The sequence below is a fragment of the Argopecten irradians genome, chromosome 2 (genome assembly GCF_041381155.1).
Source record: "Argopecten irradians isolate NY chromosome 2, Ai_NY, whole genome shotgun sequence".
Lineage (NCBI taxonomy): Eukaryota > Metazoa > Mollusca > Bivalvia > Pectinida > Pectinidae > Argopecten > Argopecten irradians.
The window spans coordinates 3,918,587-3,931,968 of record NC_091135.1 but is presented as its reverse complement, the minus strand read 5'-3'; the positions used below and the strand labels follow the sequence as shown (position 1 = coordinate 3,931,968).

Genomic DNA, 13,382 nt, shown 5'->3' with positions numbered 1-13,382 from the left:
TTGATCTCACTGTACGTTTGATCAAACAACCGTAATTCATACCAAGACACAAAATACAAGGGTTTTATTAGTTTAATGTCCTATTAGCAGATAGGATAGTGTAAGAACGTGTCAGATTTTGTTGGTTCAGGAAAGCCGGACTACACGGAGAAAAAACCACCACCCAGAGGCCAGTACTAGGCAACTATCCCACATGGATTTCAACTCGCGACCCAGAGGTGGAGGGCCTGTGGTAATATGTCGAGAAATCTTGTCTACCACTCGTCTACCGCGGCCCCATCACAAAATACAAGAATATTTATTAACGGTGCATTTTGTTTAAAGGCCCACTACACTATATATTGTTATTATTGCCTTTAGGAATTGTGGGAAGTTTGGCAAAGATATTTATGATTGGTGGAATATTCCACAGGGATCTGAGAATTCTTACAGTTTAGATGTGGATCCACCACAGTGAGTACTCTATGTACAAAAACGTCTAAAAATAGTTTTATAGAAAATCTGGTTCAATTTTAGTTCTCACTGTTAACACATTTTATTTCTAAAACATGAAAAAGGATCTAGCTGCCTAAAGCTAATTCTGCTATCTCTATGGAATAGTCTCGTTATGAATCCGATGCATGCTATTATATAGACAAACTATTCCGTCTTTGCATATTACAGAGTTAGCTCCCTTGCGGGTAGGTATCGATTGCTACGTTATTATCATTTTGTGAGCGCAATTTACGTCGTTTTCTCTGAAAAGTATGACGTTACGCTCGCAAACACATGACGTCACAATCAATACCTACCCGCAAGGGCAGATTACTTAACGTAGACCGTCCCTTCTGTGACGTCATACGTTTGTTACGTCGCTATCCGAATCCCGGCAAACGTATTTTATTTCTCCGTAACCACCTATTACAACTCGCTTCTGAAATCGGCATTCGAGCAAGTATTTCGTCTAGAACCTTTTCGAGTGTTTACTTGAAGTGTATAAATATAAAGGTGTGCCATTCGGTAAAAACTAACAAGGGTAGATGAATAACATAAAACGTTGAAAAGTGCTACAGATTCGCCTATTTTTTTTAACATTTTCAGACCAAAATTTAAGGGGTTGTAGGAAGCAAATCGGTCATAATTTGAAAAATAATGCGGTGAGGTATACTTTTTATTGGCTTTTCGTATTGCAAATAAGCCAGTCTTCATGGAAATTCTAAAAAATCGATTTTTCTTGAGATCATTTTTTCAGAAAAAAAGAAAATATTACTATTTTTATGCAATTTTTTCACTAAAATTGGGTCCGGACTTAATTTTAAAATAACGATATTTCGTTTTATTGTGGAAAACCCGAGCTTATTGGATATAGTAATGACTTCTATATCACCTACTGAAGGTATGAACATGTTACAGGTATATTATTTATATGTTAAGGGATGCTACAGGGAGGAAATATTATTTATTTAAAAATCCTTAAAATCCGGATTATTAAGTCATTTGTACATATCTTTAAGCAACCATGGAAGAAAAAATAACCCGGTGACATATGATTTTTATGCGGTTTTTGTGATCAGGGTATACCTAAAATCAAAATATCAAAAAATGAACGAAATCCATGAGAGGAAACCAGAAGGGACGGTCTACCTTAAGGATTAAAGTCTCTTTCTGGTGGTTCTATCGAAGGATAAAGTTGAGTAGGGTATCGATATTTGTTTCATGGACCGCGATTATATTTACAGTCTGAACTATTATTTTCATAGCTCAAAATTTACCCTTAATAGTGTTTATGGCATTTATAAGACTAAAATTGAATTATATCGTTTGGTTCCGACAGGCATTTGGAACAGCCACTTGAAGTGGCGGAAATTCCCGCCAATTTATCAATGAACATACCAATAAAATGAGTTCCGTCTGATGAAGCATATATCTGGGGTTTTCCCGGTATGGAACTATAAATCATTTTATTTATCTGTTGTTAAAAACACCATGGTGCAAAGCAGTTTGGTTTTAATCTTTTGCTTCGTATGATTTCACACGCTTACACAATTCATAACGTGGCAGGATATTTAACGTAGTTGTGACGCGGTGTCCGATTCAAACCGCCTGTGTCAAGGAGGTGTGACAAACAGAGAGTTTCTTCAATTTTGTGATCACTTGAGTTCTACTTAATCAGTTCACGTTTGAAATTTCTTGAATACACGGATGTTTACATAGTTTCATGTCATTATTTCCGGATTTTGGAGATTTTCAAATGTATCGGACGTCGTTTCGAGGAACATGTACAAACACAGGTAGGCCCACTACTGTAAACGTTTACTGTACCGCTCTCAAAATGTTAACTATATTCATATTGTTGTTTCAAACACTTCAATAAATATTAGAGGTATCTATTACAAGTATTGTAAAGCTACAATTGTAGGATTCCGTTTCATTGATATTTCGAAACACCCAAACGTACCTACTCTCGCCGATTCACAGTAGGCCTAGATTCTAGATAACGTACAGGACTTGTCTGTCCGCCGAGGTGAACAAAAATGCTTTGTCGTGCTAGGTCGTTTTGGTTAAACTTATCCACCTCAAATACTGATGTTGTTCTGACATATCTTATCCATTCGCGTACAACCAAAGATGTTAAAAATACGAATAGAATGAAGATCTAGGCTACATGTGGTAGAGAACAACACAGACTCACAGACACACAACATGTAAACATTGCGACGTCATCGGAATTTGCAAAACTGTACATTGTACAACATTGTTTATTTATCATACGCACGGAAGCATTGGTCAAAGAGGTACGTAGTAACATAAACAATGTAACTTTTCTACCTTTGTATTTACACACGTACATATGTATATGTGTTAAAACCTATTTTGATACATGTACATGTTCATCGAACGTACGTTCGGTTACTGAAAACACCAAAAGTTTCTGATTTGGACCATCATAAATTCATCCACGCGGCTCCAAATAGCACGATGACGTAGAGTGGGGGTACGTAATTTCGCACAATTTTGGCATTGATTTTAATGAATTTCAAATACTTTCATTCCGAACCAAAAAGACTGGACTTACATCGGCAGATGTACCAGTGCTTCACAACACACGAGTATGTAACCGGATATGCGCAGACGTATCACTGCGCACGAGAGCTGTTATTAACTTGAGGTTAACCTGTAGTTGAGCGGGTTTTGGGGACGTAATTTCGCACACCCCTCTAACTTTCTTGTTTTTGGAGAAAATAATTATTTTCAAACATTTTCATGGACCAACAACATCATAAACAAAGATTAATTACCGTTCAAATCTTGAAATGACATCAAAACACAATTATATTTCTAAATGAAAAAGTGATATTTCGCCGCCATTTTCGTTACGAAAAATGACCGCTCCCCCATAGTAAACAATGTAAACGAGGTCAAGAAAGTCATAGGGTGTCCGCAGAAAATATCCGTTTTCCGCTTATACTTGATGGATTTTCATACGGGTTTCGATATATTCTTAAAAAAGGATAGTTTCTCTACATATTTGTACGTGAGTCAGTTATTTATCACTCAGAATTATTTTATGTCAAGTGGTTTATTTTTTTTATTAATTTCTTTACTGAGATGGGCCGTATTATTCCGATTTCGTTTTTTCAAAACAAACTTATCCTGAAAAGTTTAACTAAATATGACAAAATCACAGTGAGAGGCCTCCTTTAGTCACAACATAAACAACAGAGCAAATCTTTCTGACATTTAAAGGAAGATCGCGAAAAATCGTCAGGTGTGCGAAATTACGTACTGTGCGAAATTACGTACCCTAACTCTACTCAATCTATCGAGAAATAAAGTTGAGTAGCCTTTGGTTGAAATCAACAGGGTTTATACTATCAATTCACCACTGACTGCAGAATACTAAATATTATGCCACAGCAAGGGGTCTAATGTTGAACAGGGATTACTGGATAGTTGTGAGCCATGCATCGGTGGTGACCACCCATGTGTGGCCTTCCATGGCAGACATGGACTGTTACGATACATACCGGTAGTACTTTTGCCTCAATTATCTCAATTTTTTGAAATGGAAATTATTATTTATATAGGATTAAATTGAGAGGGAAAAAACATATTTTAAAAATAAATGAAATGTTTCATTGTTATATTTCAAATCAACTGCAGCTATAACATTCAACAATTGGAACTATATCGACGGCCATCCTGACTACCGTAGTTACCCAGCTTAGCAACCAACATCGTTTTAAATTTGATCACGAGCATGTAAAAATATACTATTTTATGTAAATATATGAATTGAACAATATTTTGATTGCGTTAATAAGGGTATGAACGCAATTAAAACACTGTTCAATCGTTATATTAACCAAATCAAAGACCTAATAATTTTTATATTAGATAGAAGTTTCTCTGAAAAATACCAATAGCATTATTTGTGATACTTGTTACTAACAAGAAAATAGATGGCCATAGGACACTACCCGGTGAACTCAACATTATGGACAGAGGCAGGAGTTCAAAAGCCAAATATTTATCGTGCGACTATGACGTCACAACACTAATACATGTATTAAGTTGATGTTTATTTTAACAAAAAAGGGAAATCCTGGTTTATATGCTATACATCTACCTCCGCATGACCATTGGATTATTGGAAAATTTCATCTGATATATATGATTACTAACAAATAATACCTTTGGATTTCCAACAATAGAATGTCGTATGCAGTACTTAACGGTAACGTTTAAATAAACTGCGTTGCACATCAATGGATCTATTGGAAACTCTGTTAACTCATAGGCTGGAGTTATTTTAGCAACAGTATAGATATAAGCAAAGGGAGATTTTGCTTCAAATAAACTATGTGTATAAACTTAATCAGTAGATACACGGAACTATGGAAATCTATTGTAGCTACGCGCCTGAAAGTTATTAAAAGCACATTAACTCTAATACGGTATATAAAGCTATTGAAATTAACAAGATGGAGACTGTTTTCAGATTTAAACGATGTTTCAAAATTCATTTTAGCGACAACGTCATGGGTAAAGATGACAAAGTTCTTGCTCGTCCATATAAAATGTGGCTTCCGGAATTAAAATGTGGCTTCCGAAGTCTGAAATAATGTAATATATAATATTTTTCGCGTGATAATGCCAAAGTTTCGCGTAATAACACGATTTTCTTTTTTCTTCTGCCAAAATGAGTCCAATTGGCTTTCGTAGGAAACATTTCGATGACAAATGAAAAATCTTGAGAAACGAATACTACTTGCGCGGTCCACCCCGCAAAATTCCCGCCGGATCTTCGAATGCAGCTGGTCACGTGACAAGTCTATCCGAATCGTTCGTTTGTGCCTGACTTTGAAACTCTCATAGCGTCCACCTGTCATATCCTGTTCAATGTCCATGTGGTAAATCCGCACCTGATTGAGCCATCAGGTAAGCACATTAACTCTAATACGGTATATAAAGCTATTGAAATTAACAAGATGGAGACTGTTTTCAGATTTAAACGATGTTTCAAAATTCATTTTAGCGACAACGTCATGGGTAAAGATGACAAAGTTCTTGCTGGTCCATATAAAATGTGGCTTCCGGAATTAAAATGTGGCTTCCGAAGTCTGAAATAATGTAATATATAATATTTTTCGCGTGATAATGCCAAAGTTTCGCGTAATAACACGATTTTCTTTTTCTTCTGCCAAAATGAGTACAATTGGCTTTCGTAGGAAACATTTCGATGACAAATGAAAAATCTTGAGAAACGAACTTCCCGCCGGATCTTCGAATGCAGCTGGTCACGTGCACGTGACAAGTCTATCCGAATCGTTCGTTTGTGCCTGACTTTGATGTTTTAGCGTAATGAAAACTCATAGCGTCCACCTGTCATATCCTGTTCAATGTCCATGTGGTAAATCCGCACCTGATTGAGCCAGGGAATTCATCAGGTTGGATTACGACGTTACTTATACTAAATAAGGTAAGTAATTTGTTCTAAGTAACATTCCCGTTCATGATTTTGTCGTTCCAAAGTGAACGGACGAAAAATATTTGTGTTAGCTGTTTGTGGCGATCGCGATGCGAAATCGTAACAGAATATCTGCTGTTTCTCGCAGACAATATAATTTATTGTCCAATATAAAGAAAAGAAAACCTATGTGGAAGCGCATGAAGTTGACCACGTCAGCCTATAATAAGATATTATTGCAGTAGAATTGACAGCCGAAGCTACTAATACAGTAGAATTGACGGTCAGCCAGTTACTAATGTAGTAGAATTGTAGCTACTGTTACAGTAGGTTTATATGAGCAAATCATAGCATCCCTAAATCACTGACCATTCTGTTTTACCTAGATTACATGACCCATGACCCCTAATTCCTTGGCCATTTTGTTATACCCTAAGGCACATGACCAATAACCCCTAATTCCTTGGCCATTTTGTTATACCCTAAGGCACATGACCAATAACCCCTAAATCCTTAGCCATTCTGTTATACAGGCACTTGACCTATGGCCCCTAAATCCTTGGCCTTTCTGTTATAGAGGCACTTGACCTGTGACCCAAATCCTTGGCCATTCTGTGATAAGACAATTGACCTATGGCCCCTAAATCCTTGGCCTTTCTGTTATAGAGGCACTTGACCTGTGACCCAAATCCTTGGCCATTCTGTGATAAGACAATTGACCTGTGACCCCTAAATCCTTGGCCATTCTGTTATAGAGGCACATGACCTGTGACCCCTAAATCCTTTGCCATTCTGTTATAAGACAAATGACCTGTGACCCCTAAATCCTTTGCCATTCTGTTATAGAGGCACATGACCTGTGACCCTAAATCCTTGGCCATTCTCTGATAAGACAAAATGACTGTGACCCCTAAATCCTTTGCCATTCTGTTATAGAGGCACTGACCTGTGACCCAAATCCTTGGCCAAATTGACCTTTGCCATTTGCCATTTGTTAAATAGGACATGACCTGTGACCCTAAATCCTTGGTCATTCTGTTATAGAGGCACATGTTGACCTGTGACTCTAAATCCTAATTCTGTTATATAGGAATGACTGTGACCCCTAAATCCTGGCCAAAATCCTGTGATAAGACAATTGGCACATGACCTGTGACCCCTAAATCCTTGGCCATTCTGTTATAGAGGCCATGACTGTGACCCCTATATTCTGTTATAAGACAAATGACCTGTGACCCTAAATCCTTGCCATTCTGTTATAGAGGCACATGACCTGTGACCCCTAAATCCTTGGCCATTCTGTTATAGAGGCACATGACCTGTGACCCCTAAACCCTTTGCCATTCTGTTATAGAGGCACATGACCTGTGACCCAAATCCTCGGCCATTCTCTGATAAGACAAATGACCTGTGACCCCTAAATCCTTGGCCATTCTGTTATAAGACAAATGACCTGTGACCCCTAAATCCTTGGCACTTCTGTTAAAGATTGAGGCACATGACCTGTGGTTCCTAAATCCTTGGTCATTCTCCGATAAGACAAATGATCTGTGACCCCTAAATCCTTGGCACTTCTGTTAAAGATCGAGGCACATGACCTGTGACCCCTAAATCCTTGGCCATTCTCTGATAAAGACAAATGACATGTGACCCCTAAATCCTTGGCCATTCTGTTATAAGACTAATGACCTGTGACCCCTAAATCCTTGGCACTTCTGTTAAAGATCGAGGCACATGACCTGTGACCCCTAAATCCTCGGCCATTCTGTTATAGAGGCACATGACCTGTGGCCCCTAAATCCTTGGCCATTCTGTTATAGAGGCACTTGACCTGTGACCCAAATCCTTGGCCATTCTGTGATAAGACAATTGACCTGTGACTCCTAAATCCTAGGCCATTCTGTTATATAGGCACATGACCTGTGACCCCTAAACCCTTTGCCATTCTGTTATAGAGGCACATGACCTGTGACCCAAATCCTCGGCCATTCTCTGATAAGACAAATGACCTGTGACCCCTAAATCCTTGGCCATTCTGTTATAAGACAAATGACCTGTGACCCCTAAATCCTTGGCCTACTTCTGTTAAAGATCGAGGCACATGACCTGTGGTTCCTAAATCCTTGGTCATTCTCCGTTAAGACAAATGACCTGTGGCTCCTAAATCCTTGGCCATTCTGTTATAAAGGCACATGACCTGTGACCCCTAAATCCATGGCCATTCTGTTATATAGGCATATGACCTGTGACCCCTAAATCCTTGGCCATTCTGTTATAAGACAAATGACCTGTGGCCCCTAAATCCTTGGCCATTCTGTTATAAGACAAATGACCTGTGACCCCTAAATCCTTGGCACTTCTGTTAAAGATTGAGGCATATGACCTGTGACCCCTAAATCCTCGGCCATTCTGTTATAGAGGCACATGACCTGTGACTCCTAAATCCTAGGCCATTCTGTTATATAGGCACATGACCTGTGACCCCTAAACCCTTTGCCATTCTGTTATAGAGGCACATGACCTGTGACCCCTAAATCCTTGGCCATTCTGTTATAAGACAAATGACCTGTGGCCCCTAAATCCTTGGCCATTCTGTTTATAGAGGCACATGACCTGTGACCCTAAATCCTTGGCCAATTCTGTTATAAGACAAAATGACCCTGTGGCCCTAAATCCCTTGGCCATTCTGTTATAGAGGCACATGACCTGTGACCCCTAAATCCTCGGCCATTCTGTTATAGAGGCACATGACCTGTGGCCCCTAAATCCTTTGCCATTCTGTTACTTTTCGGTCTGAAGTAATGATCTGTGACCCCCCAAAATTTCCACTGGAATTCCAGTGGTATTTCCAGTGGATCAGTGGTAAAATTGTTGTAATTTTCATTGGAATTCAACTGGAATCTTATTTTTCCACTTGAATTAAATTAGTACTTTTGAAATTTTTAATCAAGCCAATGGCAATTCCATTGGAATCCTGAAATTCTTAATTAATGCAATATTTGATGAAACAAATTCTTATGACAATTAGGTATTGAAAAATAAGCAATTAATCAATATATTAATATATAACAACAGAAGAGTCTTACTTTGAATCACATAACAATTTGCTTTACTCATTTTGTTTACATACTGCACAGATCAGAGTCAGTCCAGTAATTGTTTGAAATATCAGACATCCTCTGCAAAATTAGTATGATAAACAAATGAAAATATAAAAATGATGTTAACATCCGTAACCCTGAGAAACATTACAATAAGAAACCATTTTCAAAATCAGAATTTGCAAGTATGAAAAGCGTAAACTTTTGACAAAGTATCGATTATGAAGCAGGGATGTACGTATCTGTTATTGTTTTTTTATCAGTCTCCATACTGTGTTTGTACCTTTGAGACCCGGCATGTATACTTTGCTGTGACGTCACGCCATCTTTCTGAAATCCCCTATTGTTCCCAAGCCATCAGAGAGTTACTGGCCCTGATCTGGTCCACAGGATGGATAGGCTGTCAGCAATCTGAGGGCCATTAGTACTGGCAGCCAGGAAATCTATTGTCCATGTCCAGAGTCAGTGTCCACTGTCCAGAGATGTCCAAACAGATATAAGTCAGACGGACAGTGTCATCAGTGTAGAGTATGTAATACCAGTCCTAAAGGATTCTGGGATGTTAAGGTTCCTGGCATTAGTTAAATTATACATTATATATTGTAACATTTGATATTTGTGACAAGGCTTTCTATACTTTAATGCTGTTTGACATTGAGTTAGTGTCTGTCTGACCATTTGATTTCATGTACCAAGAGGCCTAAATGTCCTGTGTTTGTCAGGTTAATAAGGGATTAGATAATCACGATCTGCGTGTTTCAATGTATAAATAAAAACATGGTCAGACAGAGTTTTGAACACAGGACGTCACATTGAAACACTAGTCACGCTCTCTTAATCTAAGCCTGGTCACAGTGATCATCTCAACATTCACACTTGCAGTCACACCTCCAGTCACACCACCAGGAAAACCTCCAGTCACAACACAAGTCACACCACCAGTCACACCATCAGTCACACCACCAGTAATTCCACCTGTCACACCACCAGTCACACCATCAGTCACATCACCATGACACCACCAGTGACACCACCAGTCACACCACCAGTCACACCATCAGTCACACCATCAGTGACACCAGTCACACCCCCTCCAGTCACATCTCAAGTCATACCACCAGTCACACCACCAGTCACACCACCAGTCACACACCACCAGTCACACCTCCAGTCACACCACCAGTCACACCACCAGTCACACCACCAGTCACACCACCAGTCACACCACCAGTCACACCACCAGTCACACCCCCCAGTCACATCACCTTAGCAACATCACCAATCACACACCACCAGTCACACCACCAGTCAAATTACCAGTCACACCACCAGTCACACACCATCAGTCACACCTCCAGTCACACCACCAGTCACACCACCAGTCACACCTCCAGTCATACCACCAGTGACATCTCCAGTAACACCTCCAGTCACATCACCAGTCACACCACCAGTCACACCACCAGTGACACCACCAGTCACACCACCAGTCACACCACCAGTCACACCACCAGTCACACCACCAGTCACACCACCAGTCACACCACCAGTCACACCACCAGTCACACCACCAGTCACACCACCAGTCACACCACCAGTCACACCACCAGTCACACCACCAGTCACACCACCAGTCACACCACCAGTCACACCACCAGTCACACCACCAGTCACACCACCAGTCACACCACCAGTCACACCACCAGTCACACCACCAGTCACACCACCAGTCACAACTCCAGTCATACCACCAGTGACACCTCCAGTCACATCACCAGTCACACCACCAGTCACACCACCAACGACACCACCAGTCACACCACCAGTCACACCACCAGTCACACCAACAGTCACATCACCAGTCACACCACCAGTCACACCACCAGTCACACCACCAGTGACACCACCAGTGACACCACCAGTGACACCACCAGTCACACCACCAGTCACACACCTCCAGTCACACCACCAGTGACACCACCAGTCACACCTCCAGTCATACCACCAGTGACACCACCAGTGACACCACCAGTCACACCACCAGTCACACCTCCAGTCACACCACCAGTCACATCACCAGTCACACCACCAGTCACACCACCAGTCACACCACCAGTCACACCACCAGTCACACCACCAGTCACACCACCAGTCACACCACCAGTCACACCACCAGTCACACCACCAGTCACACCACCAGTCACACCACCAGTCACACTACCAGTCACACCACCAGTCATACGCAGTCACACCACCAGTCACACCACCATCACACCACCAGTGACACCTCCAGTCACACCATCAGTCACACCACCAGTCACACCATCAGTCACATCACCAGTCACAGTACCAGTCACACCTCAAGTCATATCACCAGTCACACCACCACCACACCAGTCACACCACCAGTCATACCCCAAGTCAGAAAAAGACCTAATTTCAAAATGGCTCTCCAAATGGGCCATTTCTTAAAATACCTGTATAATAATATCTATAATATATAATATAATAATAATATATAAAATATATCTAAAAATACAAATGTAATTTTTTTGACAAAATTTGCAACTGGCAACTTACTTCAGATATTGATAGATTGTATTTAAAAATCTCATAACTTCTTTGATCTTTTTCTAAACAAGACTTCAAAGGGACTGGAACCTCAGAAGTATACATCCCTATGTTAACTATTTGTATGGACAACACCATGTTTTGGATTAGAACTAAAAGTTTTGCTAATTGTCCCACCTTTGAGCTTTAATCACGTTTCACTACCTATACAAAATCACAATTGAAGTCTGTATAAATTTGAAAAGTGACAGTTGAGAAGTGATTCAGCCTTTGACAGACCGCGTCTGTTGTGATGTGGATGGTAGTAGATCAGTATATATTGTCAGCTACTCGTTTAGAATTGAACACTATCATTAAGCAGGCACATCTGTAATCACTGGCGATTTTTCACCTGACCTTTAATTACCATCCAGGTGGTAAATGATACAGTGGAGTTGTTCTAAGTAATGGCCATTGATGTATCCAAGTCCATTTGTATATATATGTAAGAGGAGAGGAGAAAATGTTGTGGCCAGACCTTGATTCGAACCCAGGACCTCCGACCACTAGCGGAATGCTCCACCGCTGAGCTACCTGGTCACTGATGATTGACTCGGTCCAATCCCGCTACATATATATATCTATAGGGACGACTTACCAAAGACACAGATAATTGTGACTGTACCACTCATATAAATATCACTAAAATTGTACTCTCTTACAGTACAGACATGTGACATTTATTAAAACTTTACCAATTTTTTCACACCTACATGTACATGAAAGTTATGGACTGTAAAGCTTGTTACAACAGCAATCTATTTCTGTTATCATATGAAACAACTTTGACCTTTTGAAATATGATGATGGATCTGTATGAACATTCAGATTTACACGGGCCTCGTGGACCTGATTGAACATGCTGATGGAAGCAGGCCTCATGGACCTGTTTGAATATGCTGATGGAAGCAGGCCTCATGGACCTGTTTGAACCTGCTGATGGATGGATGCATGCATCGTAGAACTGTTTGAATATGCTGATGGACGCAGGCCTTGTAGACCTGTTTGAACATGCTGATGGACACATGCTTCATGGACCTGTTTGAACATACTTATTGACGCATGCCTCGTGGATCTGTTTTGATTTTTGCTGATAGACGCATGCCCTGTGACCTGTTTTGAACATACTGATGGACGCTGCCCTGTGGACCTGTTTGAACATACTGATGGACGCATGCCTCGTGGACCTGTTTGAACATACTAATGGACGCATGCCTCGTGGACCTGTTTGAACATACTAATGGAAGCATGCCTCGTGGACCTGTTTGAACATACTAATGGAAGCATGCCTCGTGGACCTGTTTGAACATACTAATGGAAGCATGCCTCGTGGACCTGTTTGAACATACTAATGGACGCATGCCTCGTGGACCTGTTTGAACATACTAATGGAAGCATGCCTCGTGGACCTGTTTGAACATACTAATGGAAGCATGCCTCGTGGACCTGTTTGAACATACTAATGGAAGCATGCCTTGTGGACCTGTTTGAACATACTAATGGACGCATGCCTCGTGGACCTGTTTGAACATACTAATGGACACATGCCTCGTGGACCTGTTTGAACATACTGATAATGGAAGCATGCCTCGTGGACCTGTTTGAACATACTAATGGAAGCATGCCTCGTGGACCTGTTTGAACATACTGATGGAAGCATGCCTCGTGGACCTGTTTGAACATACTGATGGAAGCATGCCTCGTGGACCTGTTTGAACATA

The 13,382-nt window shown here is 40.5% G+C and overlaps 1 protein-coding gene across 1 annotated transcript; it reads left to right on the top strand.

Annotated features, from left to right (window-relative positions):
• The first annotated feature begins 10,063 nt into the window (after positions 1 to 10,063).
• LOC138313622 (uncharacterized) lies at positions 10,064 to 11,026 on the top strand. The gene is made up of 2 exons (XM_069253981.1): positions 10,064 to 10,209; positions 10,348 to 11,026. The coding sequence occupies exons 1-2, from the start codon at positions 10,064 to 10,066 to the stop codon at positions 11,024 to 11,026; spliced, it is 825 nt and encodes a 274-aa protein (XP_069110082.1).
• The last annotated feature ends 2,356 nt before the right edge of the window (positions 11,027 to 13,382 follow it).